General features: G+C 44.6%; 2 protein-coding genes across 5 annotated transcripts in view; one reads left to right on the top strand and one right to left on the bottom strand.

Annotated features, from left to right (window-relative positions):
• LOC141127391 (solute carrier family 26 member 10-like) overlaps window positions 1–9147 on the top strand; it is a 118779-nt gene extending 109632 nt beyond the window's left edge. The window contains exon 18 of the mRNA XM_073613760.1: window positions 7587–9147. Within this exon, the coding sequence (XP_073469861.1) occupies window positions 7587–7625 (39 nt within the window). The 3' untranslated portion in view covers window positions 7626–9147. The remainder of the gene's footprint in view (window positions 1–7586) is intronic.
• A 5725-nt stretch (window positions 9148–14872) lies between these two features.
• The window catches only part of B4GALNT1 (beta-1,4-N-acetyl-galactosaminyltransferase 1), a 254061-nt gene continuing 241978 nt past the window's right edge, over window positions 14873–26955 (bottom strand). For all 4 annotated transcript variants that reach the window (XM_073613757.1, XM_073613758.1, XM_073613756.1 and 1 more), the window contains 3 exons: window positions 26592–26732; window positions 26004–26241; window positions 14873–20013 (listed from right to left, as the gene is read on the bottom strand). In XM_073613757.1, coding sequence (XP_073469858.1) covers window positions 19802–20013; window positions 26004–26241; window positions 26592–26732 — 591 coding nt within the window. In that variant the 3' untranslated portion in view covers window positions 14873–19801. The remainder of the gene's footprint in view (window positions 20014–26003; window positions 26242–26591; window positions 26733–26955) is intronic.

Below are 26955 nucleotides of genomic sequence, written 5' to 3'. Positions count from 1 at the left end.
CCCAGATAACCCCCAGCACTCTGACCCCTCTACACCCCAGATATCCCCCAGCACTCTGACCCCTCTACACCCCAGATATCCCCTCAGCACTCAGACCCCTCTACACCCCAGATATCCCCCCAGCACTCTGACCCCTCTACACCCCAGATATCCCCCCAGCACTCTGACCCATCTACACCCCAGATATCCCCCAGCACTCTGACCCCTCTACACCCCAGATATCCCCCCCCCCAGCACTCTGATCCCCCTCTGCACCCTAGATATTCCCCCAGCACTCTGATACCTCTCTGCACCCCACATATCCCCCCAGCACTCTGACCCCTCTACACCCCAGATATCTATCCAGCACTCTGATCCCTCTCTGCACCCCATATATCCCCTTACCACTCAGACCCCTCTACACCCCAGATACCCCCCCTCTACACCCCAGATACCCCCCCAGCACTCTGATCCCTCTCTGCACCCTAGATATTTCCCCAGTACTCTGACCACTCTACATCCCAGATATCCCTCAAGCACTCTGACCCCTCTACACCCCAGATATCCCCCAGCACTCTGACCCCTCTACACCCTAGATATTCCCCTAGCACTCTGACCCTTCTACACCCCAGATATCCCCCCAGCACTCAGACCCCTCTACACCCCAGATATCCTCCCCAGCACTCTGATCCCTCTCTGCACCCTAGATATTCCTCCAGCACTCTGACCCCTCTACACCCCAGATACCCCCTCAACACTCAGACCCCTCTACACCCCAGATATCCTCCCCAGCACTCTGATCCCTCTCTGCACCCTAGATATTTCACCAGCACTCTGACCCCTCTACACCCCAGATATCCCCTCAGCACTCAGAACCCTCTACACCCCAGATATCCCCCCAGAACTGTGATCCCTCTCTGCACCCTAGATATTTCCCCAGCACTCTGATCCTTCTCTGCACCCAACATATCCCCCCAGCACTCTGACCCCTCTACACCCCAGATATCTACCCAGCACTCTGATCCCTCTGTGCACCCCAGATATCCCCCTAGTACTCAGACCCCTCTACACCCCAGATACCCCCCCTCCAGCACTCTGATCCCTCTCTGCACCCTAGATATTTCCCCAGTACTCTGACCACTCTACATCCCAGATATCCCTCAAGCACTCTGACCCCTCTACACCCCAGATATCCCCTAGCACTCTGACCCCTCTACACCCTAGATATTCCCCTAGCACTCTGACCCCTCTACACCCCAGATATCCCCTCAGCACTCTGACCCCTCTACACCCCAGATATCCCCTAGCACTCTGACCCCTCTACACCCTAGATATTCCCCTAGCACTCTGACCCCTCTATACCCCAGATATCCCCCCAGCACTCTGACCCCTCTACACCCCAGATATCCCCTCAGCACTCAGACCCCTCTACACCCCAGATATCCCCCCATCACTCCGACCCCTCTACACCCCAGATATCCCCTCAGCACTCAGACCCCTCTACACCCCAGATATCCTCCCAGCACTCTGACCTCTCTACACCCCAGATATCCTCCCCAGCACTCTGATCCCTCTCTGCACCCTAAATATTCCCCCAGCACTCTGACCCCTATACACCCTAGATACCCCCCCCCAGAACTCTGACCCCTCTACACCCCAGATATCCCCTCAGCATTCAGACCCCTATACACCCCAGATATCCCCCCCCAGCACTCTGATCCTTTTCTGCACCCTAGATATTCCCCCAGCACTCTGATCCCTCTGTGCACCCCAGATATCCCCCTAGCACTCAGACCCCTCTACACCCCAGATATCCTCCCCAGCACTCTGATCCCTCTCTGCACCCTAGATATTTCCCCAGCACTCTGACCCCTCTACACTCTAGATACCCCCCCCCCCAGCACTCTGACCCCTCTACACCCAAGATATCCCCCCGGCACTCTGACCCCTCTACACCCCAGATATCCCCTCAGCACTCAGACCCCTCTACACCCCAGATATCCCCCCATCACTCTGACCCCTCTACACCCCAGATATCCCCTCAGCACTCAGACCCCTCTACACCCCAGATATCCTCCCAGCACTCTGACCTCTCTACACCCCAGATATCCTCCCCAGCACTCTGACCACTCTACATCCCAGATATCCCTCAAGCACTCTGACCCCTCTACACCCCAGATATCCGCCCAGCACTCTGACCCCTCTACACCCCAGATATCCCCTCAGCACTCAGACCCCTCAATCCCCCAGATATCCCCCCAGCACTCTGAGCCCTCTCCGCACCCTAGATATTCCCCCAGCACTCTGATCCCTCTGTGCACCCCAGATATCCCCCTAGCACTCAGACCCCTCTACACCCTAGATACCCCCCCCCAGCACTCTGACCCCTCTACACCCAAGATATCCCCTCAGCATTCAGACCCCTCTGCACCCCAGAAATCCCCCCCAGCACTCTGATCCCTCTCTGCACCCTAGATATTCCCCCAGCACTCTGACCACTCTACATCCCAGATATCCCTCAAGCACTCTGACCCCTCTACACCCCAGATATCCCCTAGCACTCTGACCCCTCTACACCCTAGATATTCCCCTAGCACTCTGACCCCTCTACACCCCAGATATCCCCCCAGCACTCTGACCCCTCTACACCCCAGATATCCCCTCAGCACTCTGACCCCTCTACACCCCAGATATCCCCTCAGCACTCAGACCCCTCTACACCCCAGATATCCCCCCATCACTCTGACCCCTCTACACCCCAGATATCCCCTCAGCACTCAGACCCCTCTACACCCCAGATATCCTCCCAGCACTCTGACCTCTCTACACCCCAGATATCCTCCCCAGCACTCTGATCCCTCTCTGCACCCTAAATATTCCCCCAGCCCTCTGACCCCTCTACACCCTAGATACCCCCCCAGAACTCTGACCCCTCTACACCCCAGATATCCCCTCAGCATTCAGACCCCTCTACACCCCAGATATCCCCCCCCCCAGCACTCTGATCCTTCTCTGCACCCTAGATATTCCCTCAGCACTCTGACCACTCTACATCCCAGATATCCCTCAAGCACTCTGACCCCTCTACACCCCAGATATCCCCCCAGCACTCTGACCCCTCTACACCCCAGATATCCCCTCAGCACTCAGACCATTCAATCCCCCAGATATCCCCCCAGCACTCTGAGCCCTCTCCGCACCCTAGATATTCCCCCAGCACTCTGATCCCTCTGTGCACCCCAGATATCCCCTTAGCACTCAGACCCCTCTACACCCGAGATATCCTCCCCAGCACTCTGATCCCTCTCTGCACCCTAGATATTTCCCCAGCACTCTGACCCCTCTACACCCTAGATACCCCCCCCCAGCACTCTGACCCCTCTACACCCCAGATACCCCCTCAACACTCAGACCCCTCTACACCCCAGATATCCTCCCCAGCACTCTGATCCCTCTCTGCACCCTAGATATTTCACCAGCACTCTGACCCCTCTACACCCCAGATATCCCCTCAGCACTCAGAACCCTCTACACCCCAGATATCCCCCCAGAACTGTGATGCCTCTCTGCACCCTAGATATTTCCCCAGCACTCTGATCCTTCTCTGCACCCAACATATCCCCCCAGCACTCTGACCCCTCTACACCCCAGATATCTACCCAGCACTCTGATCCCTCTGTGCACCCCAGATATCCCCCTAGCACTCAGACCCCTCTACACCCCAGATACCCCCCCTCCAGCACTCTGATCCCTCTCTGCTCCCTAGATATTTCCCCAGTACTCTGACCACTCTACATCCCAGATATCCCTCAAGCACTCTGACCCCTCTACACCCCAGATATCCCCCAGCACTCTGACCCCTCTACACCCCAGATATTCCCCTAGCACTCTGACCCCTCTACACCCCAGATATCCCCTAGCACTCTGACCCCTCTACACCCTAGATATTCCCCTAGCACTCTGACCCCTCTACACCCTAGATATCCCCCCCAGCACTCTGACCCCTCTACACCCCCGATATCCCCTCAACACTCAGACCCCCCTACACCCCAGATATCCCCCCAGCACTCTGACCCCTCTACACCCCAGATATCCCCTCAGCACTCAGACCCCTCTACACCCCAGATATCCCCCCCAGCACTCTGATCCTTCTCTGCACCCTAGATATTCCCCCAGCACTCTGACCACTCTACATCCCAGATATCCCTCAAGCACTCTGACCCCTCTACACTCCAGATATCCCCTCAGCACTCTGACCCCTCTACACCCCAGATATCACCTCAGCACTCAGACCCCTCTACACCCCAGATATCCCCCCAGCACTCAGACCCCTCTACACCCCAGATATCCCCCCAGCACTCTGAGCCCTCTACACCCCAGATATCCCCCCCCAGCACTCTGATCCCTCTCTGCACCCTAGATATTTGCCCAGTACTCTGACCACTCTACATCCCAGATATCCCTCAAGCACTCTGACCCCTCTACACCCCAGATATCCCCCACACTCTGACCCCTCTACACCCCAGATATTCCCCTAGCACTCTGACCCCTCTACACCCCAGATATCCCCTAGCACTCTGACCCCTCTACACCCTAGATATTCCCCTAGCACTCTGACCCCTCTACACCCTAGATATCCCCCCCAGCACTCTGACCCCTCTACACCCCCGATATCCCCTCAGCACTCAGACCCCCCTACACCCCAGATATCCCCCCAGCATTCTGACCCCTCTACACCCCAGATATCCCCTCAGCACTCAGACCCCTCTACACCCCAGATATCCCCCCCAGCACTCTGATCCTTCTCTGCACCCTAGATATTCCCCCAGCACTCTGACCACTCTACATCCCAGATATCCCTCAAGCACTCTGACCCCTCTACACTCCAGATAGCCCCTCAGCACTCTGACCCCTCTACACCCCAGATATCACCTCAGCACTCAGACCCCTCTACACCCCAGATATCCCCCCAGCACTCAGACCCCTCTACACCCCAGATATCCCCCCAGCACTCTGAGCCCTCTACACCCCAGATACCCCCCCCCCCAGCACTCTGATCCCTCTCTGCACCCTAGATATTTGCCCAGTACTCTGACCACTCTACATCCCAGATATCCCTCAAGCACTCTGACCCCTCTACACCCCAGATATCCCCCACACTCTGACCCCTCTACACCCTAGATATTCCCCTAGCACTCTGACCCCTCTACACCCCAGATATCCCCCAGCACTCTTACCCCTCTACACCCCAGATATCCCCTCAGCACTCAGACCCCTCTACACCCCAGATATCCCCCCAGCACTCTGACCCCTCTACACCCTAGATATCCCCTCAGCACTCAGACCCCTCTACACCCCAGATATCCTCCCCAGCACTCTGATCCCTCTCTGCACCCTAGATATTCCCCCAGGACTCTGACCCCTCTACACCCTAGATATTCCCCCAGCACTCTGACCCCTCTACACCCCAGATATCCCCTCAGCATTCAGACCCCTCTACACCCCAGATATCCCCCCCAGCACTCTGATCCCTCTCTGCACCCTAGATATTCCCCCAGCACTCTGATCCCTCTCTGCACCTCAGATATCCCCCCAGCACTCAGACCCCTCTACACCCTCAGATATCCCCCCAGCACTCTGATCCCCCCTGCACCCTAGATATTCCCCCAGCACTCTGACCCCTCTACACCCCAGATATCCCCTCAGCACTCAGACCCCTCTACACCCCAGATATCCTCCCCAGCACTCTGATCCCTCTCTGCACCCTAGATATTCCCCCAGCACTCTGACCCCTCTACACCCTATATTTCCCCCCAGCACTCTGACCCCTCTACACCCCAGATATCCCCTCAGCATTCAGACCCTTCTGCACCCCAGATATCCCCCCCAGCACTCTGATCCCTCTCTGCACCCTAGATATTCCCCCAGCACTCTGATCCCTCTCTGCACCCCAGATAGTCCCCCAGCACTCAGACCCCTCTACACCCCAGATATCCCCCTCAGCACTCTGATCCCCCTCTGCACCCTAGATATTCCCCCAGCACTCTGATCCCTCTCTGCACCCCACATATCCCCCCAGCATTCTGACCCCTCTACACCCAAGATATCTACTCTGATCCCTCTCTGCACCCCAGATATCCCATTAGCACTCAGACCCCTCTATACCCCAGATACCCCCCCAGCACTCTGATCCCTCTCTGCACCCTAGATATTCCCCCAGTACTCTGATTCCTCTCTGCACCCTAGATATTCCCCCTGCACTCTGATCCCTCTCTGCACCCCACATATCCCCCCAGCACTCTGACCCCTCTACACCCCAGATATCCCCCCAGCACTCTGAACACTCTCTGCACCCTAGATATTCCCCCAGCACTGTTACCATATACCATAAGATACCCCTTGTATTGTGACCCCACTACATCCTGGATACCCCCTACACAGTGTCCTCTCTACATCCCTGATACCTCTAGCACCATAGCCACTCAAGATACCCCAAGCACTGCTACTCCCTATATACCCCAGATCCCCCCTCAGCATCGTTTTTCCCCATACACCCTTGATATCCCCCAGCACCATTATTCCATCCACGTAGTACCCCCTTTTCCAGTGGAGATACAGTGCGTGTGAACTTTTGGCTATGTGCCCCCCTCCAACACTGTGACAAGGACTCACCTATACCATTCAAGTCATGCAGACAGAAGGAGGGATGGAGGAGGGAGCATCCTTCTGGGCATTCCAAGCCTTTCTGTGCAAACAGTGCTGGATTGCTGGGCTTACCTTGACACCATCCACAATGCCACTTCCGCAGGCAGGCTCTCAGTGCTGCCGACTCAGCAGCTTCCACTCCAGCTCCTACCCCACGGCCTCCAAGTCCCGAGCATTCAAGCTGCATGGGGCGGGGTCAGAGCATCACTGGCGTTCCGGCCCCACCCCTCCCTGCTGGCTGTGAAATAGGTATCGTTCTGCACAGCATGGCGCACCGCTGCCAGCCTGTCTCCCCTGTGTATCCAACACTCTCAGTGCCATTATGGGGCCCCCAATTTCCGGGCAGCATGGGCTCAAGGAGCAGCTACTTTGGGGAAAGTACAGGGGCCCCCCATGCAGCTGGGGGCCCTGGACAGTTCCCAGGTGTGCCCTCATTAAGACAGCCCTGGGATGAGTACTGCCAGAGCCCTTTAAAATGACCTCCAGCAGGCCACTGGTGTCTCTGACCAGACAATCAGAAACAGACTTCATGACGTGCTCTAGTGGGCCCAGTGCTCACTGCTGGCACCGTGGAGATCGGTTGGCATTTGCAATTGAACACCAGAGTTGGCAGGTCTGCCACTGGCACCCTGTGCTTTTTTCACAGATGAGAGCAGTTTCACCCTGAGCACATGTGACAGATGGGAAAGGGTCTGGAGAAGCTGCGGAGAACATTATGCTGCCTGTAACATCGTTCAGCATGAGTGGTTACAACCCCCTCTATGTAACAAGATGACCCCACAGTATAAACTATGCTTGTGATCAGTCATTCTTGCTCTCCATTTTGAAACTGGTGAATTCTTTTCTACTTTTTCTTTTGATAAAATATGCTGATATTTGTTTTGTTGTATTTTCTCTTACAGGACAACCTTACACGGAAGAGTCCAATGGTGTGGGTTTGACCATTTCATTAGCTGAAATGAGGATAGACTCGATGTGTGTGTAAACACTTGTTGTGTCAGAACCAGCAGAGAACTGTGGCGTTTTGCCCCTGAAATAATAGGGGGTTCACTTTATGGAAGCTTTTCAAGAAGAATGGACAAGATATAGAACTGTGTGACAAGGAGCACTTACCATTCTGTCCAAAAAGACTGAAATGAATTTTCACAGACAGTACTGTGTATAATGTATTTTATTTTTTGTTTTAATTTGGTGTCATGAACACTTTACATAATATTGTTTATAAGAAAGCCTTTGTAGAATTTATCCCTGTTCAAACCCTATCTGAGTATACATTTTTACTATGTCAAAAAATAAATGACTATCCCTGACAGCCTTTGGCTGCAGGAGGACGATTTTGAGCATGTTGTAGTTTTATCCATAATTGTTTCTAAAGGGAATTTGATCAGCTCAAAGGACACCTGAGCAGAAAGATGTATGGAGAATACCATTGCTGACTGCCTTCTGGAAATACTAGTTCAGTGACTGTCTCTGGCTTTAATGCTTTCAGTCTGCTATAAACATGAAGCATCTGCAGTCAAAACTTCTGGTTTGTAAACTTGTTCCAGCTTAGCCTTAAGCCTCAGCTTCTGATTGACAGCCCGTCATCTGGCATTTTCAGCAGATGTCAAAAGAGAGAACGTGTGTATTTCTGTCAGCATAGATTTCCTTTAATTCCATTTTTCTTATTACTATGAGGTGACGTGAGTCTGACACTTTCCCAAAGTTTGTTAACAAAATCTATTTCCTATGAGCAGGTATGAAGAGCTTTATGCTATCAACAGTGATATGTCGCCCCTCTATATCTGGTTACAATGCTCTGGCTCTTGTAGCACAGCTGTAGCTAGCTTCGGTATCAACGCAGTGTTGTTGTGATGTGGTATGATTAATGACTCTTATGCTGTGTACACACGGGCTGACTTTTCAGCATCAAAGGTCCGATGGTCTTTTCGAATGACTTTTGACGGACTTCCAACGGACTTTCGAACGAATGGACTTGGCTACACACGATCACACCAAAGTCCGACAGATTCGTATGTGATGACGTACGACTGGACTAAAATAAGGAAGTTCATAGCCAGTAGCCAATAGCTGCCCTAGCATCGGTTTTCCTCCGTCGGACTAGAATACAGATGAGCGGATTTCTCGATAGGAACTGAGTCCGGCGGAAAGATTTGAAACATGTTCCAAATCTAAAGTCCATCTGATTTTCGACCGAAAAAGTCAGCTGCAGGTCCGATGAGGCCCACACATGGTCGGATTGTCTGACGGATTCATTCCGTCGGACCAGTCTGGTTCGAAAAGTCCACCCGTGTGTACACGGCATTACATAGTAATTGTGTTCTGCTTCTTCTATCATAGCCAACATTTTGACAATTTAATATAACTGTGATTCTGAATATCAGTTTACTTGTAAAATAACATTAATGTGTTTGTATCATGCCAAAGTGGTCTAGCAGGAATAAATCCCCCGAATGCCCCACACTACTGAGTGCATCCACTTTCATGATGAAATCCTTTGCATGTAGTGGATAAAACAAAATGGTTATTGCTTGTAGGTGGGGCCTGAGTGATGTACCAAACTTATGGAAGAACAATGACACAGGGTGGCTTGGCACAGTTTTTATCATGAAGAGATTAACAAAATTCAGGAGTCAAACAACAAGGCACAACAGTCAAATATAATCTTGACACAGTGCATTGCACAATTTCGTTGTCTGCAGAATACCAGTAAGGAGGTAGATTTTACTTCCCAGTGATACCAGTTCCACTTACATTTTCACTGTGCCAGTGGAGTGTGCCATTGGAGGGATGGTGGTATGGTGAAACTGCTGCTAGATTCTACCAAGTCTCTGTGGAATTTTATGGCCCAAGGCAATTTGTCTGGGAACGTGGAACTGTGGACATCCTGGAAAGGAAACCTACATGTTGCTACTGGTCTGGAACCCCTCCCTAGTATTGCACCTCCACCTACCCAGAGGAGCTCTTTCCTAACTTACGAGCTCCCTGTAGGCCCCACCAATATTTATAGGGTCTTACATCAAGATGGACCAAATCTCACAGGACTTCTGCATACAATTAGATCACTATTCTCCCCAAGATGGAGACCAAGATAGAAGACATTTCCTCCCCATTGGACTCCTACCAAAATTAAGAGATGGCACAATGCCACTTTCAGGTTGGATAATATACCGCAGTCTGCACCTGCCTACATGCTGATGTTCCTGGGGAGAGGATGGGGGAAACACAATACCTAAATAGCAGTATTTCATGATAACATTGCAGCAACTTCAACTGCCTTAGGCACATACACCATATAGCTGGGTGAATCTCAATATCCAAATTAAGGATTCTTTTCTTGGTTTAGATAAGGATATCTTGCTCTCTAAAAGCAGCTACAGTTACGTCATCTGCTCTAACCAATTTAGGACATATGACTTTGTAAGAGCAGTCTCAGTTTCCTTTAATAAGTAGTAATTTTTTGTCAGTCCAGCTTCTACCAAGTTCTTCCTTGAGATAATTCAGCAAAAAAGGTCTGCTGGGTAAAATCTTCTAAAGCAGTTCTTTCTGGGCGAGGTCTAGAAAAGAAAAGACTTTCACTCACAGCTCCATTTGGGGCCCAGAAAAGAATGAACACTCTGGAAGGTTGCTCCAAATATGTATCACCTTCACCCAGCTCACACCACTGTATCACCTTCACCCAGCTCACACCACTGACCCTACTCATAATTTAGTAGAAAGGATAAATATTCATAACTCAGTCATTAGCTCTTACCACTCAGAATACTGGAGTCTCTGCAACAGTGCCTGGCAGAAGCCATAAATATATCCTGACCTTGGGAACACCTGCGGAAAGAATAAACTCCAGCTGGTTACAGACACATATTTTAAGTAGCGATAGTACTGCTTAACATGGGTGCCCTACACCAGTATTACAGTATTTTAGCATAGGAGATCTTAGTTTGATTACAACTTTTTTTCTTGATAGCACTAACCAAAACTGTGCTTTGAACAAATGCACTTTTATGGTCTTTTTTAAAGCTTCTACAAATCAGGTACGAATCTGCCTAAAACAATGCTAAAACTCAGCAAAGCATTTTTCTTAATATAACTAAAGTTTCACTTTAAGACCCCATTGGTGGCTACTCTTTGACTTGATGACATAATATGGTCTACTTTACAAAGTAACATAATACATGGCTGTATAGTGAGTGTAACTGTGAATTTCTTAAGGATTTTTTTTATGTTTCTTACTATTAAGCTGAGAAAGGGATGCATTGTGGCCTTAATTTTGTTAACTAAACTGTACTTATCCATGAATTAAAACCACTCATTTAGATTTTTGTTCTTTCTATCAGCTGAGAGATAAGGCAACTTTTTTTGGAAAGAGAAAGTACTGAAAATATTAGTAAGGGGCAAATAATTTCATAACCAGCATCAAACACATTAATCAATATCATATTTGAAATGTGTCTCTTCAAATATAACATTGGCATATCTCAAACTACTCTATTTCATGTCGTGCCGGCCTGAATATTGCATTCAACCATCAGGCTGTGCAAGCCATTGAAGTATACAGCTTCTTCTAGACTGTCCCCTGCTGGGGGAGCACTGCGAGCATAGGTGAGTTAACATGGGTACTGGATGTAGCTCTGTGCCCATCGTTAATATGTTCAAGTTATTAAAGCAGACGCAAGTATGACTGGAATATGTACTGTAGTCTGAAAAGTTTAGGTTTACGTAATTATGGTACTAACAACCAACAGACCCCCTAATGAACAACCCTTGACTTAACTGATATGATTGCAATAATTTAAAATCAGATGGCGTGGGGCCCCCCAAAATTCCATAACAGCTCCTTTAAAGCGGAGTCCCGCTTTAGTCAGCAGCTACAAATACTGCAGCTGCTGACTTTTAAAATAAGGACACTTACCTGTCCAGGGAGACCGCAATGTCGGCACCCGAAGCCGATCTATTCCTCGGCTGTCGGGTGCTGCCACCGCCATCCTCGGTAAGGGATTTAGGAAGTGAAGGCTTGTGGCTTCACTTCCTGGTTCCCTACGGTGCATGCGCAACTCCCACTGCGCTATCCCACTGGTCCCTGCTGTTTTTTGGGACCCGTGTGTCTCCCAGAAGACAACAGGGGGGAGGGGGGGGGGGAAGTGGTGTAGATACCCGCGGGTGGCTCGGGTATCTATGCCCGGAAGTGGGAGCAAAATACCTGTATTAGACAGGTATCTGCTCCCCCTGAAAGGTGTCAAATGTGACACCAGAGGGGGGGAGGAACCGGAAAAGCAGAAGTTCCATTTTTGGGTGGAACTCCGCTTTAAGTCTGGTATGGATGGAAAGGGGAACCCCATGCAAAAACAAGAAAAAAGCATAGGGTCCCCACCAAAATGTACACCAGACCCTTATCTGAGCATGCAGACTGGCTAGCCAGGAAAAAGAGAGACAGTGTGTGCCCCTCCTCCTCCTGAATTATACTAGACTAGATGCTGTTAACATATGGGGGTACCCTACTAGGGAGAACCCCCTGGAAAACTGCTAACTGAAAGAAAGGTTCACCAAGGGCACCAGGGGGATTGAGTACAGGATTCCCCAAGGCTGGTGGAGCACCTGTGTACACCTGGCAGCTGCTCCAAGAAGAAAGAGGGGAACCTGCTTGTATAGCTCTATTCAGGAGGGGGTATTTCAGCTGCTCATTATGCTTTTGTACTCTGAACCCCTTTTCTACAGATTTGGGACAGGGACAGTTCCATCCACAGATCTTTCCCATTGTGCCAGAGAGGCTGTGAAGCATCTTTGTCACTGAGTTAGTGCAGCATGCCTCATTTGCTTCCATCTAGCCTACCAGAGAGACCTATAGGGGACCACCTTTGTGTGCAGGAAACTTGTTTGCTGTTGCTGAACTTTGTTGCCACTGGTAGGATCTATCCAGGACACTTTAGGGGCATTCCCTTCATAGCTTTTGGACTGCATGTACCCTCGCTTGGAGGATGATAACTCCAATGCAAGTTTAAGAGCTCTGCCCCCCGGCAGACTATATATTTGATCTGCCAGTGGTTTAGATAGGGCTTAAGAATCGTAAATAGGTCATACATACATCCATAGTGTTCTGTTTTAGAGTTATTCTCTACTGTGTTGATTTCCTTGCTGCCATAATGTCGTTCCACATTGCTGTCGTTTCACTCTCATAATCACTGCCTAGTACATTTAGCACAGCTTTCACAAGTAATGGAAGGGAACAAGAGAGTCTGTCTTAGATCCAGTCTGAACATTATTTCGTCCAGTGTTTGATATCGGTTTAACCCTGTTATTACTGTCGCTGCTCAAATAAAGCCCACTTCATCACTAGTCGGGTGTCACTAATTTGCCGGATTCCTTTAGGTGTGGACCACCACTGGGAGTGTCAAAAAGGCCCAACTCAAACTTTTTCATGCTGCCCTGCTTTGAATACTAAGACTAAGATACCACTAGAATCCAATTTGTCAAGGATCCACGTTTGAAGTTTTAGGCTTCATCTACACTACAGCTCCTAAACTTAAGTTTAGGAGCTTTTGGCGTTTTTTTGCCAAAGCTCCTAAACTCAACTCCATAAATGTCTACTGTATGTGTCAATGTAGGTATAGACATTTTCCAGAGTGTAGGAGCTGCTGCGGTTATGGGAGCTTCAACCTCCCTCAACCACCCTCTCCTGAATGCGGAAGAATCACGTTCAGGATAGGAACATTTTGACTTCCGGCTACAAACTGCGGCAAAATTGTGGCTTGATTTTTCCGGGTTTTGCATTTTCCCATTGCTGGTGGTCAAAGTAGGTTGTGTGTACACGTAGCCTAAGTGTGCAGCCTGTATTGGCTGCAGCCAGTGATTGATGGAAAATTTTCCGTGTCCCTTCAACAAAAATTGATTAAACAATTGACTTCTGCTGGGCAAGGCCAGACCAAATTTTATTTAGCTTTTGAATCTAAATGTACTTGGTCATGCGGTAGCCCGACATTTTGGCTTCTTGTAGGAGTATATGCAAAGTGTAAATTATGTACAAAGTGCATGCCCCAATTCAAAGCAGCAAATCTGTTTTCAATGTACCGTAGTAAGCAATAGGTCCTTAGGTTTGCTGCAGTTTGCACACTTTTTAGAAGACATTTAGTTAATTGTTATTTCTGTAAACATGTTCATAGTTACAAAGTAGTAAGGTTCAATAAAGACACAGGTCCTTCCAGAATCGAGTTTGTCCAATATTACTTAAGTCAAAAGGTCCACTCAATTTTCAATGCACTGGGTCAGTACATTATGGGTAAAGAAGATCTAAGAACAACATGGTCAATGGAACCCTAAAGCAGAAATCCAGGCAAACATGCATCATGTGCTGTATAACAAATTAACTCTTATTTTAATTTATACCGGGAAATATACTGTAGCTTTCACCATACTTTAGCCCACTGTGGCTCTCATGCACAGAAGCTACAGTTTTGCTTGGGCTCCACATTTCCCTTTGTCCAACAAATAGTTTTGTATTCTGTGAACCAAAAGCTGCTGTGGGCTGGAAGTATAGCAAAAGCTATACCATCCTGCAGGAAAAAAACTGTAAATATGAAAAAAGGGCAGTGATCCTGGAGGTGACAGACACTTCTTGATGGATAAAAATTTGTTACACAACACAGTTGTAAAAAGTCTTGCCTGGAATTCTGTTTTGAGGAAATCTAGTGAAGTGTTGGGACGGGAACCCGGTGTGAAAAGAAAGGATGTAAAATATGCAGAAACTTACATTATCAGGGAAGTTAAGTAGCCATCATGACTATCTATGGAATTTAGTATGAACCAGCAGGATTCTTAATATCCAAGCACACATTCAGGTCGCAGAGGGATAAGTGTTCACAGACCACCTGGTCACCACCAACAAGAGGAAGTTTATAGGAAGATCTGGTGTGCTCCTGGACAAAAACGGTCTTGTATAGGTGGACTCTTCTACCTAAATTCATTAAAGAAGTTAATCTTTAATTAAGGCTGGGGTATTTTATGGTATGCTGCACAATCCAACTTCTCAAGAAGTCCACTGCCATGGTTAGGCACATGTAATATTTGTCATGCAATAAATGCAAGTCCAATACAATAAATGCTCTGTTGTTGAAACTACAATGCATTTCTTTAATCTCTATCAATGGTGGAGAAAAAAAAAAGAGTGTGGTAAAATAAAAATACACAAAACCTATTTTGTTGAAAGATTTATTTTTGGTGTTTTAAATAAATGACGACATTAAATAACAACATGTACAAATATTCACATAAATCATAGATTATATTACAATCTCTAGTTTTCTTTAAAAAATGTATAAACAGTCTCTTTTTCAGTGCTTCACAAAACATGTTATTGTGTATTTGGGTACAATAAATTATAAACTCACATAAACATCATAGGTTACCAAACATCACATATTGGCACAATAAAGTGACAACCTTTTTTTTGTTTTTGGTTTTAAGTAGACTAGGGAAGGGTTAAACCTCTATAAAATAATTTTTTGCTGTGTCCATCGAGGAAGATTTCCTTTCACTTCCTATTGTAGAGTTGACAGGAAATTACAACATAATTCAGAATCTTAAGCCGCGTACACACGGGCGGACTTGCCTACACACGATCACACCAAAGTCCGACGGATTCGTACGTGATGACGTACGTCGGACTAAAATAAGGAAGTTGATAGCCAGTAGCCAATAGCTGATCTAGCGTCATTTTTTGTCGGACTAGCATACAGACGAGTGGATTTCTGGGTCCGGTGGAGTTACGACGTAAAGATTTGAAGCATGTTCCAAACCTAAAGTCCGTCAGATTTTCGACTGGAAAAGTCCGCTAAAGGTCCGATGAAGCCCACACACAATCGGATTGTCTGCCGGACTCAGTCCGTCGGACCAGTCCGGTCGAAAAAGTCCGCTCGTGTGTATGCTGCATTACAGTTATCATAGGAATAGGTCACCTATTACTCTGATTACTAACATTTTTGGATATCCCACTACTTTCTTTTTTCCAGGGAAAATGGTCACCAGAACAAACAAGAAGTGTGAATTTCCCCTCTAGGGACAAAGTCAGCAATAAAACCTGTCAGAGGGTTTAAATTTACCCAAAATTGTTCTAAATAAAGTAGGCACTATTCCTCCGCATTAAAAAAAATTGTGTTAAAAAAAAAAAAAAACACTGCAAATAACATACACCTGCAATATCATGCAATAAATCATAAATCAATGTCCCATTTGTGAAAAAAACATATGCAAAAACGATGCAAAAAAAAAAAGTCCTTTTCAAACTGTTCAAACACAAAATTCTGTGTATTTGCACTTGTTAAACTTCATCCCATCCACCATGCTATTTATGTGAAGTGATTGTAAACTGTAAATGCAAAAAAAAAAATTGTGCCCCACTGCCAGCGATACTACTATTGCACTCAGAGCCCCGAGGCCCTCTGGACCACCAACACGTGTTTGTTATATAACCCAAATAACCAACATGGAACTCCAAATCAGCATTTCTTCATCCAACAGGTATGTTCTTACCTTGATGGATGTTCACCAATCACCCAAAAGGAAATGACAAGGTAATCGTGCAACACAGTTTTATCTTATTGGGTTATATAACAAACGCGTATTGGTCCAGAGGGCTCTGGTGAGTCCAATAGTAGTATCACTGGCAGTGGAGCACAACATTTTTTTGCATTTGCGGTTTACAATCACTTCACATAAACAGCAAGGTGGATGAAGTTTAACAAGTGCAAATACATGGAATTTTGTGTTTGAACAGTATGAAAAGGACTTTTCTTTTTCTCTTTTTGTTCTCGTTTTTTGCATCATATGTTTTTTTCACAAATGGGAGATTGATTTATGATTTATTGCATGGTATTGCAGGTGTATATTTGCAGTGTTTTTTTTTTTAAGTTATAACCATATATTGATGTTAACACAATTTTTCAATGCAGAGGAATAACACCTACTTTATTTAGAACAATTTTAGATTTAGTGTGTTTTACACTTAAAGGGGCAGCTGTCACAACTTTTAACACATGGCATTTTAGGCTGGTGCTATTTATATTAGGACAAAATTTAAATTTTACCCACTCTATCCAAAATTGTAAAAAATGCCTTTGATTAAAAAAAAAAACATTTTAACAGAAGTGTGAACTCATATAGTTTTAGAATCAAACTAACTGAGCAACCTACATCCTCTATCAGTTTTAAAGCCTGTTGTCTGCTCTCTGGCTTGTGTGTAAGGGGATTCCTCGTATGCCCATAGACTAGGACAAGAGGTGGAGGTGCTTGGTATGAGAGCAGATCAACTCCCTTGACTTCCTTCAAAACATCTTGGAGTTCCCTTTTAAATAAACCCGCATAGGCAAGTACACATTTCAAATATACACTAACACTCGCAATGCCTGTAAACATAAGTATATACAAAATGTCGCTGTATACGGACTACAAATTAAAATGGCGATGGCTGAGCAGCATTTATCACTGAGTATTTTAGTTAGGGGTTAAAAGAATATTTATAAATCCAAGCACATGGCTATTTTATACATATAGTATATATGTATAAAATGGACTGGGGAGTGGACTGTACATAGACTGTCGCTGCTCCAACACATGCAAATACATAAACATTTATATTTACATTCAATACACGGTTACCCCGTGTTACTCATTTTTATTTTGACAGCCAATAATTGGATTTAATAGAAGTATGGGAGTGATGGCGTGGGAGAGGATCATGACGTAGGAGATAAATCCAAAAACTTAAATTTTTTTAGGATTTTTCTGTTACATTTAAAATTGTAAAGTGGTTAAATAGTGTGGTGTTAGATAAACAGATGGAGTGAATTGCCACCAAGGTAGTAAATACGGAAAAAGTATCAATAACAACTTTGAAGGAACACAAAATGTACTCAAATTGAGGAAATTAGGGAGGCAAAATTAAGTGAAGGACCTTTAAATTCTGAATTCGCCTTTGCTGATTAGCCTCAAAATTAGCCTCAAATTTTTACCATGCAGATTGCTTATGTGAAATTTCTGTAAACTGAAAAAAAATATTTTCTGTAGTATATAGTATATAGGTGTTCTTTACTGGAACAAAGGTTACGTTGTGGAGTGCTCTACAGAATGAGGAAGCAAAAATAATGTAACAGTGAGCCTGAACTGAAGTGGCATTTTGCTGCCTTATAATGAACATCTATAAATTGTACCTAAGCAGTGCCCTTTGCACTAAGCATCCCCTGGCCCTCTGCATGCTTTTTTTGGGTACAGCTTCTACAGTGTACGTCCTCTTTACAAATTACTAGATGCTTTTCTTGCAACTAATGGTATCCTAAGTTATAAGGATAGTTCAAGCCTATCTTTTTTTAGACTTTCTAAGGGCAGGAAGGGCTTTTTTGTAAATTAAACAAAACTGGCACAAAGTTTGGGCAGATAGTTTAACTTCACCTGGACTGAAACTGCTACAGTCAGTAAAAGATTAAACGTCATCATCTATTGTCTTTTTCAAAACTAATAAACTATTTCATTTTGTGTCTTTACCCTACGAATGGGTAAGACCAACTATAAACTCAGCTTAGATTGGCATAGATAGGTTCAACTCACACAAAACCTGATGATCCAGGAGATGGTCATCCAGTCCCAGGTTCGTGCCTATCCTTTGTCTCCACTGAAACAAAATGATTGATTTAGAAGGACTCATCCTCCTGATATACAGTCACTTATACACGTCAAGCAAAATTGCACAAGTCTAGGAAGGAATTTGACACAATTCTCAAGATCCTCCCGCAGGTGCTGCTATCATACGTGTAATCAAAAACATCTAAGAAAAAAATATTTTTGAAGTTCAACAGGTTACTTGTGCATGAAACTGCTGTACGTTAATGGAATCAAAAGTAATTCAATGTACCCTATAAATACACTTAAACCTTAAATGTGGACCTGTCAAGTATATAAGAGAAAGTCAGTGCACTAGCTGAACAGTTAACATTACCCTAATATGCAAAACTTTGCAGTGAACATTGGTCCCTTACCCTTGTATCCTGCTAAAGCTTACAGTGTATTGGCCCCACCACAATTTCTGTAAAAAAACCAAACATCAATTTTCACCAAACAGAAAAGCATATCTGAAGCTGTTGTACTGACCTACCTATCGGACATGAGGCTGCAATTTCTTCTTACACACTTGCAATTAGACTGCCAATTAATCGAGTAAGTCTTTATATATACAATAAGTAATGAAAAATCTGCTTGTTATGCTGGGATTGCTGTACCATTGGTCTTGATACAACTCTCCCTGACTTGGGTACTGAGAAAAAAAAATTCCTTTTTTATGTAAAAGAATGAAGAGTCCTTGCCAAAGATATCAAAGATTTTCCTATGCTTTTGCCCGTTCTTTAAACCAAGTAGTATCACCGTGGCAATAGCTGAATGCAGGAAGCAATATTCAGTCAATCCAAACAGGATTAGGGGCTTACTGGATTTTTGACAGATCAACAGGCATTGTTCTGTACATGCAGTATGTTTTAACAGACATAAAATGGGGAATTTTTGTTTATGTTGTCCTAAGATATACTCCGAAAAGAAACAAAAGCATACACACTTCACTCAGGTGGTGTACTGTTTAGAAGTACCCTGACAGGGCAGGTTATGTTTCACACTTATTTCTTCTTCAGTGATCTACCTGTTGATGTATTTAGAGCATATTTAATGGTCAAATGTCATGTGATCTGCCATTCCACTTCCAAAAAGCAATGAAGGCGTTGGTTTAAAAAAAAAAAACACTTGTTACCTTGAGATGGTATTATCCAAGGAGTTTTTTTATCACTGCTTCTAAGAGGTATACAGCCAAGGATACACTGTAGGCTTCAGTGTAATTGTTCTGGTCTGTAGCAAAATCAAGTGTCATTGCCTAATCTTTGCAGAATATTATTCCTCTTCCTCACTTTTACCCCTAACAGATGTGACTGTAGTGAAAAAATTTACAGTCAGGATGCATGATTTTGAAAGCAGCACCTCCAATTGTAATTTTAGGACCAGACGTTTTCTTTAGTCAAAGTCCATAAAAAAAAGGATTCCTTCCATATAATTTTCTTGTTTTTGCTCGTTGGACAACACTTGGATCTCTCTTTCAGTTTCCAGTCATGCACTTGAAGCGATTTTTAAAGTAAAACAACTCGTGTTGGATATTTTTCGTACTTGAAGTTTTGGGATAACGGAATTTCAAATATTCCTTATCCGATTCTGTTTGAGACCATGGAAGGTGGATTTTTGAAGCATGGTCTACAATGACGTCATCGCACGACCCTACGTGTAATTCTCGTAGTCCATCTACAAAGAATTCTGCATGAAATAAAACAGACATAAATATACGGACAAACAGATTGACAGATAAATACATTGTTTTGGGGGACTCATTTCCCTTACAGTATTGTTAAATGACATTAAAAAGGTCCTGTCAGAGAGATTTACTAAAATTGGCGCACACATGTCCGCTGACATCCGCCACTATTCGTTTCGATCCTGCCCGCAAAATCCAGACAGGTTGTGTTTCCACCATTCGTCTGGCGGATTGGAACAGATGAAAACAGACAGGCGGTCCGTTTCCATCCGCTTTTCCCCAGTGGAGCAGACAGGACCTGTCATCTGCCTGCTCAGCCGGGATCAGCACTGTTATCCCCCACTGAGCAAGCGGAATCTGTCACACGGAAGCTCCCGTGTGGAAGGGGGCTCAGTAAATCTCCCCCATGTGTCAAACTGGTCCCAGTGCTGTCAATCCAGAAAGCAATGGGCAAGGCTAGGTGTGGACAACTAAAGATTGGCAGCCTACAGGCTTTTGAATCAGCAGTGCCAATGCTGTTAGCCAAACCCTTTGCAATGTCTCCTCATCACATTTTAATGCAAGCAGGCATACGGCCTATATGTGGGTGACAACATTGCCCTGAATTGAGGACCAGTGCAGCAGCATTGTCTCCTCATGCCAGGAAGCTATACAAGGTGGACTTTACTGGCAGATCATCAGGTATTTATGAGACTTTGTAAGAGAACTAAGTGAACACTAAGTGCAGATCCACTTACACATAAAGCACTAATAAACCCAAAACCCCAAATGTAATATATTGCAGCTTAACAATCATTAGATGTGGTGATCTGGCCAGTAACACACCTCCTGTATTAAAGCGCCTCCATTCTGGATGAAGGAGCACAGCCACACTTTTGGACAGCAGCATTGCCATTTTGGGAAGAGGAGGTCTTAGATTTACTAGCACTTTTAGATACACTAACAAATTGAAGGCAAATACTATCTCACACTGCAGTTACAGCAACAGTTTTGTTTTCTTTTGGGATAAAGGTTTTACATGAATAAATAAAAAAATTATCATTGTAAGCACCCGTTAGTGGTGAATGATTTGTGTCAACAATGTAACTGCTAAATTTAAAGGTGAGCTTGTTCTGTTGAAACACAACAGACTTCCTGCTGTGATCTCCAGCTGAAAATAACAAAAAGAAAGCTAAAAAAAATAATGCAGTCACAACATCTAAGAAATGGTAAGCTGCAATATAATAAATGTTTGCTTTTGGGTTTAAAGGCTAAGTTCACCTTTCTTGCCTCAGTGTGACAGTAGGCAGGGGGTCTTATCTCTGCACCCGCTGTCTTAATCCAAAAACAGGGTGGCTTTGCAGGGCTCCATCCACACAGCCCCATCATTCATTCACAGTTTCCTGTGAATGGATAGACTACAATTACTGTCAGTCACCACAGATGATGGTTTGTAGTTCTAAATGGATTGTGAGGGCACTAATGAGCGCTCTCATATTTCATTCACAAGCCCTGTAGCTTGTTAACAGTCAGCCCGTATCGGAAAAGTCAGGCAAAAAGCTGCAGGGCTTGTCTGCAGAAGCCTGACATTGTACCCCTGATCCACTGATCATGGGTGCAATGCTTTCCAGGCTCGTGCAGGCAAAAATAATAAATGTACATTTTTTTCTGCATAAATATGTGCATTTATTTTTTTTTTCTTAAAACGTGAACGGATCCTTTAATACCGCTTTAAAGCGGTAGTAAAGTCAGGCTAGTAAGCTAAAAAATGGGTCCCCGGCAGGTTTAAGTCATAATATACTAGTATGCACTGCATATTAGTAACATTATGACAGACTTACTTGCAGACTGGGGCTCTCCAGCGCAGCGCTGTCAAGGCTTCCTGGTGCTTCCATCTTCGACTGATCTTCCTTCTAGGTTTGAATCTTTGGCTGATTGAATGGCCGGTCAGTGATGACGTCACTCCTGTGCACGCACGTGGGAGTCACATCGCCACGGCATGCAGAGAGGGCGGTAAATGTGGTCTGAGCTGCACATGTGCATCTCAGATCACATGACCCGCTGACAGGCAGGGGAGGGGGGTGATTTATGAAAGAAGAGACCTTTATAAAAGCTCTGCCTGTCAGCAGATTATTTATTTCTTAAGTTTACTACTACTTTAAGTGTTGGAGCACTTATACTTTTTAATTGGGGGGGTCATTGTTCTACTTCAAATTTCTGAATCTCTGCATCCTAGCCACTAGAATAGTTGACATGCTTTTCTAGGCTTTGGGCTAAGGGTGTTATCCAAGTCATGCTAAAATTTCTCTTTGTTCATAGAGACTACTGGTAACAACTGAGACATCACTGATGCTAAATAATTACCAGTTCACACCATGAAGGGCATGTTTTTGTGTATTACCATTCATTTCCACGGGCTGCAAAACAAACAGAAACATGCAAAAAGAATGGCAGGCACAAATTTTGAAATTGAGTCATACCAAACAACATCATGCGCATTGGTGACTGCAAACGCGTGCAGATTTGCTAGATGCGTGGGGGTACCATTAAAAATGAATGGCACCCACGTGTGTTTATAGACAGCAGACACGTTCCGGTGCAATGCGGAAAACACGCGTTTCCTGCATCTCAATTGGTAAAAATGGGCCCTTAAGGGTATTGCGGCTGTGGGAGAAAAAAAAATTCTTGACTGGGTCCAAAAGTTATAACAAGCCAAAGCGTTATCAAATCTACAAGAGTCTATCCTAAAGTTGACTGTTGATGTCAGTGACTCTTTTTAAAGAAGATGCAAACCCTCATAATTTAAAATGGCCATGCTTTTCTAATAATAAAATACTGTTTTTATTTTGCTTCATCTTTTTCTTCTACATCTAGGTTCTGCAGATTTCCTCCAGCCTCTATCAGCCCTTTCTGGTCTACATGCACTTGCTTTAGTGCCAGCTTTACATCATTACTCTGAGCTGGCTTTCTGACAGTGACAAGTGCTAACCATGCCAGTGCAATGTGTGCTGGAATGGTCATTTATGGTCACCACCAAAACACAGTGGGGTTCATTTACTATAGATGGAGAGTGCAAAATCTGGTGCAGCTGTGTGTGGTAGCCAATCAGCTTCTTACTTCAGCTTGTTCAATGAAGCTTTGGCAAAAAAAAAACTGGAAGCTGATTTCTATGCAGAGTTGCACCAGATTTTGCACGTAACAGTTTTAGTAAATCAACCCCCATGCGACAGTTTGACAGTGCAGGGGTGCAACTGAGATAAAGTTGATCATTTCATACCAGGAGTCCCTTACCAACAAGGACCATTATGGCAGCATCAATCTTTATAAAGATTGAAAGCACTTTTTGAAATGAATTAACATTTAAAGTTTGGGTCTAGATCCAATGCAGCATCTTCACATGAATGCATACAAATTAATTACCGGTTAAAGTAGGTAACAAGGAGGTACTCATTGTACAGTGCCTTGAAAAAGTATTCACACCCCTTGAAATTTTCCACATTTTGTCATGTTACAACCAAAAACGTAAATGTATTTTATTGGGATTTTATATGAAGGACCAATGAAAAGTGGCACATAATTGTAACGCGGAGGGAAAATTATAAATGTTTAACATGTTTTACAAATAAATATCTGAAAAGCGTGTCATGCATTTGTATTCAGCCCCCTTTACTCTGATACCCCTAACTAAAATCTAGTGGAACAGATGACAGACCAACACAAAGTGGCACATAATTTCGAAGTAGAAGGAAAATAATAAATGGTTTTCAAAATTTTTTACAAAAAAATATTTGAAAAAAGTGTGACGTGCATTTGTATTCAGCCCGCCTGAGTCAATAATTTGTAGAACCACATTTCACTGCTATTACAGCTGCAAGTCTTTTTGGGGAAGTCTCTACCAGCTTTGCACATCTAGAAAGTAAAATTTTTACCCATTCTTCCTTGCAAAATAGCTCAAGCTCTGTCAGGTTGGATGGAGAGCATCTGTGAACAGCAATTTTCAAGTCTTGCCACAGATTCTCAATTGGATTTAGGTCTGGACTTTGACTGGGCCATTCTAACACATGAAGTGGCTTTGATCTAAACCATTCCATTGTAGCTCTGGCTGTATGTTTAGGGTCATTCTCCTGCTGAAAGGTGAACCTCCGCCCCAGTCTCAAGTCTTTTGCAGACTCTAATGCCCTGTTCATACGGTCGGATTTTCCGACGGAAAACGTGTGATAGGACCTTGTTGTTGGAAATTCCGGCTGTGTGTAGGCTCCATCACACATTTTCCATCGGAATTTCCAACACACAAAGTTTGAGAGCTTGCTATAAAATTTTCAGACAACAAAATCCGTTGTCGGAAATTTCGATCGTGTGTACACAAATCCAACGCACAAGTGCCACGCATGTTCAGAGTAAATTAAGAGATGAAAGCTATTGGTTACTGCCCCGTTTATAGTCCCGACGTACGTGTTTTACGTCACCGCGTTCAGAACGATCGGATTTTCCGACAACTTTGTGACAGTGTGTATGCAAGACAAGTTTGAGCCAACATCCGTCGGAAAAAAATCCATGGATTTTGTTGTCGGAATGTCCGATCAATGTCCGACCGTGTGTACAGGGCATAACAGGTTTTCTTCTAAGATTGCCCTGTATTTGGCTCCATCCATTCCCATAAACTCTGACCAGCTTCCCTGTCCCTGCTGAAGAAAAAAAAAATGGAATGTTCAGGGTGATGTGTAGTTTTAGTTTTCCGCCTGACATAGCTTTTTGCTTTTAGGCCAAAAAGTTAAATTATGGTCTCATCTGACCAGAGCACCTTCTTCTACATGTTTGCTGTGTGCCCCACATGGCTTCTCACAAACTGCAAACGGGACTTCTTATGGCTTTCTTTCAACAATGGCTTTCTTCTTGCCACTTTTACATAAAGGTCAGATTTGTGGAGTGCTCGACTAATAGTTGTCCCGTGGACAGATTCTCCCACCTGAGCTGTGGACTTCTGCAGTTTCTCCAGAGTTACCGTGGGCCTCTTGGCTGCTTCTTTGATTAATGCTCTCCTTGCCCGGCCTGTCCGTTTAGGTGGACGGCCATGTCTTGGTAGGTTTGCAGTTGTGCCATACTCTTTCCATTTTCGGATGATGGATTGAACAGTGCTCTGATAGATGTTTAAAGCTTGGGATATTTTTTTATAACCCAACCCTGCTTTAAACTTCTCTACAACTTTATCCCTGACCTGTCTGGTGTGTTCCTTGGCCTTCATGATGCTGTTTGTTCACTAAGGTTCTCTAACAAACCTCTGAGGGTTTCACAAAACAACTGTATTTATACTGAGATTAAATTACACACCGGCGGACTCTATTTACTAATTAGGTGACTTCTGAAGGCAATTGGTTCCACTAGTTTTAGTTTAGTTTCTAAATTTTACTTTCTAGATGTGCAAAGCTGGTAGAGACATCCCCAAAAAGACTTGCAGCTGTAATAGCAGCGAAATGTGGTTCTACAAATTATTGACTCAGGCGGGCTGAATACAAATGCACGTCACACTTTTTTCACATATTTTTTTGTAAAAAATTTTGAAAACCATTTATCATTTTCCTTCTACTTCGAAATTATGTGCCACTTTGTGTTGGTCTGTCATCTGTTCCACTAGATTTTAGTTAGGGGTATCAGAGTAAAGGGGGCTGAATACAAATGCACGACACACTTTTCAGATATTTATTTGTAAAACATGTTAAAAAACATTTATAATTTTCCTTCCACGTTACAATTATGTGCCACCTTTCATTGGTCCATCACAAAAAATCACAATAATATACGTTTATGTTTTTGGCTGTAACGTGACAAAATGTAAAAAAATGTAAAGGGGTATGAATACTTTTTCAAGGCACCGTATGCTAGTAACTAGGCGACTATTCTGCTAGGACGCTTGAACTCGACCCGATACTTTGTTTTTAGTGTGTATGTGTGGTGAGCAAATGTGAAAGAGAACTTCATTTGTTGGTTGCCTATTAACTGAGGTACTTCATCTTACCTAAATGAGCAACTCTTGACAATCGTGGGTCAAAACCAGCTTTCCTCAATTTTTCTGTTCGTCCCAAGAAGAAGTTCACTACTCCATCGGCCACCACACAGTTGGGAAACCCCTCAATGATATGGTGATAACCCTGAATTGTCTGAAGGCAGTCACCTTCTTTGCCACCTGGTTCGATATTTATCTTCTGTCGAAATGTTGTAGCATATCCTGTAATTTCCCTCACAGCACCACCAACCTGGTACAGGAAAGAGTGACTGCAAGGGTTAGTGTTCAGAGTAACCATTTTCCTTCTAGATTACAAAACAAAAGCATACATATAATTGCTTGCTATAGGCAGCACAAACACGTTTCTCAAGTTGTCACGCATGAAGCTGATACCGCCTCAGGCTGATATTCATGTCATCCATCACATAACTCTTGGCCAACATAGGAACAAAATAAACCGGCTTTATGTGTGAAGGCATGTATGCTTTGTTTGTAAAGCCATATATCCAAAACTCTAATTTCACTATAATCTTCTTAAAAATATATATTGATTGTACCAATATACCAACATAAGGCATGCAAAGTATTGAGGCTACTCACTACATCCAGGCTTGTCTTCTCCAGAACTTCAACCAGTTTCTCGATCTTGGTGTGAGAACAAAATATAAAATCATCATCAACCCACAAGACGTACTTTGTAGACACTTGGGAGATGGCCAGATTTCTGCCAGCGAACCAACCCTTGAAACAATAAACAATTAGTATAAGAATGCTGTTATTCTAAAGAAATCTGATATCCATTAAAGATACAATCTAAAAAAAAAAAAACGTAGGTGTAAGCAAACAACTTAGAAGAGGAGGAGTTCGGGATTTAGAAAAAACAATAGTATAATTTTTTCTGTCTCCCAGCGGCTCTGTACTGAGAACCAAGCAATCAAAAACCGCTGATAGCTCGGTTCTCAGA

The sequence above is a fragment of the Aquarana catesbeiana genome, linkage group LG02, assembly GCF_042186555.1.
Source record: "Aquarana catesbeiana isolate 2022-GZ linkage group LG02, ASM4218655v1, whole genome shotgun sequence".
Classification (NCBI taxonomy): Eukaryota; Metazoa; Chordata; class Amphibia; order Anura; family Ranidae; genus Aquarana; species Aquarana catesbeiana.
This window is presented reverse-complemented; position numbering and strand designations above follow the sequence as displayed.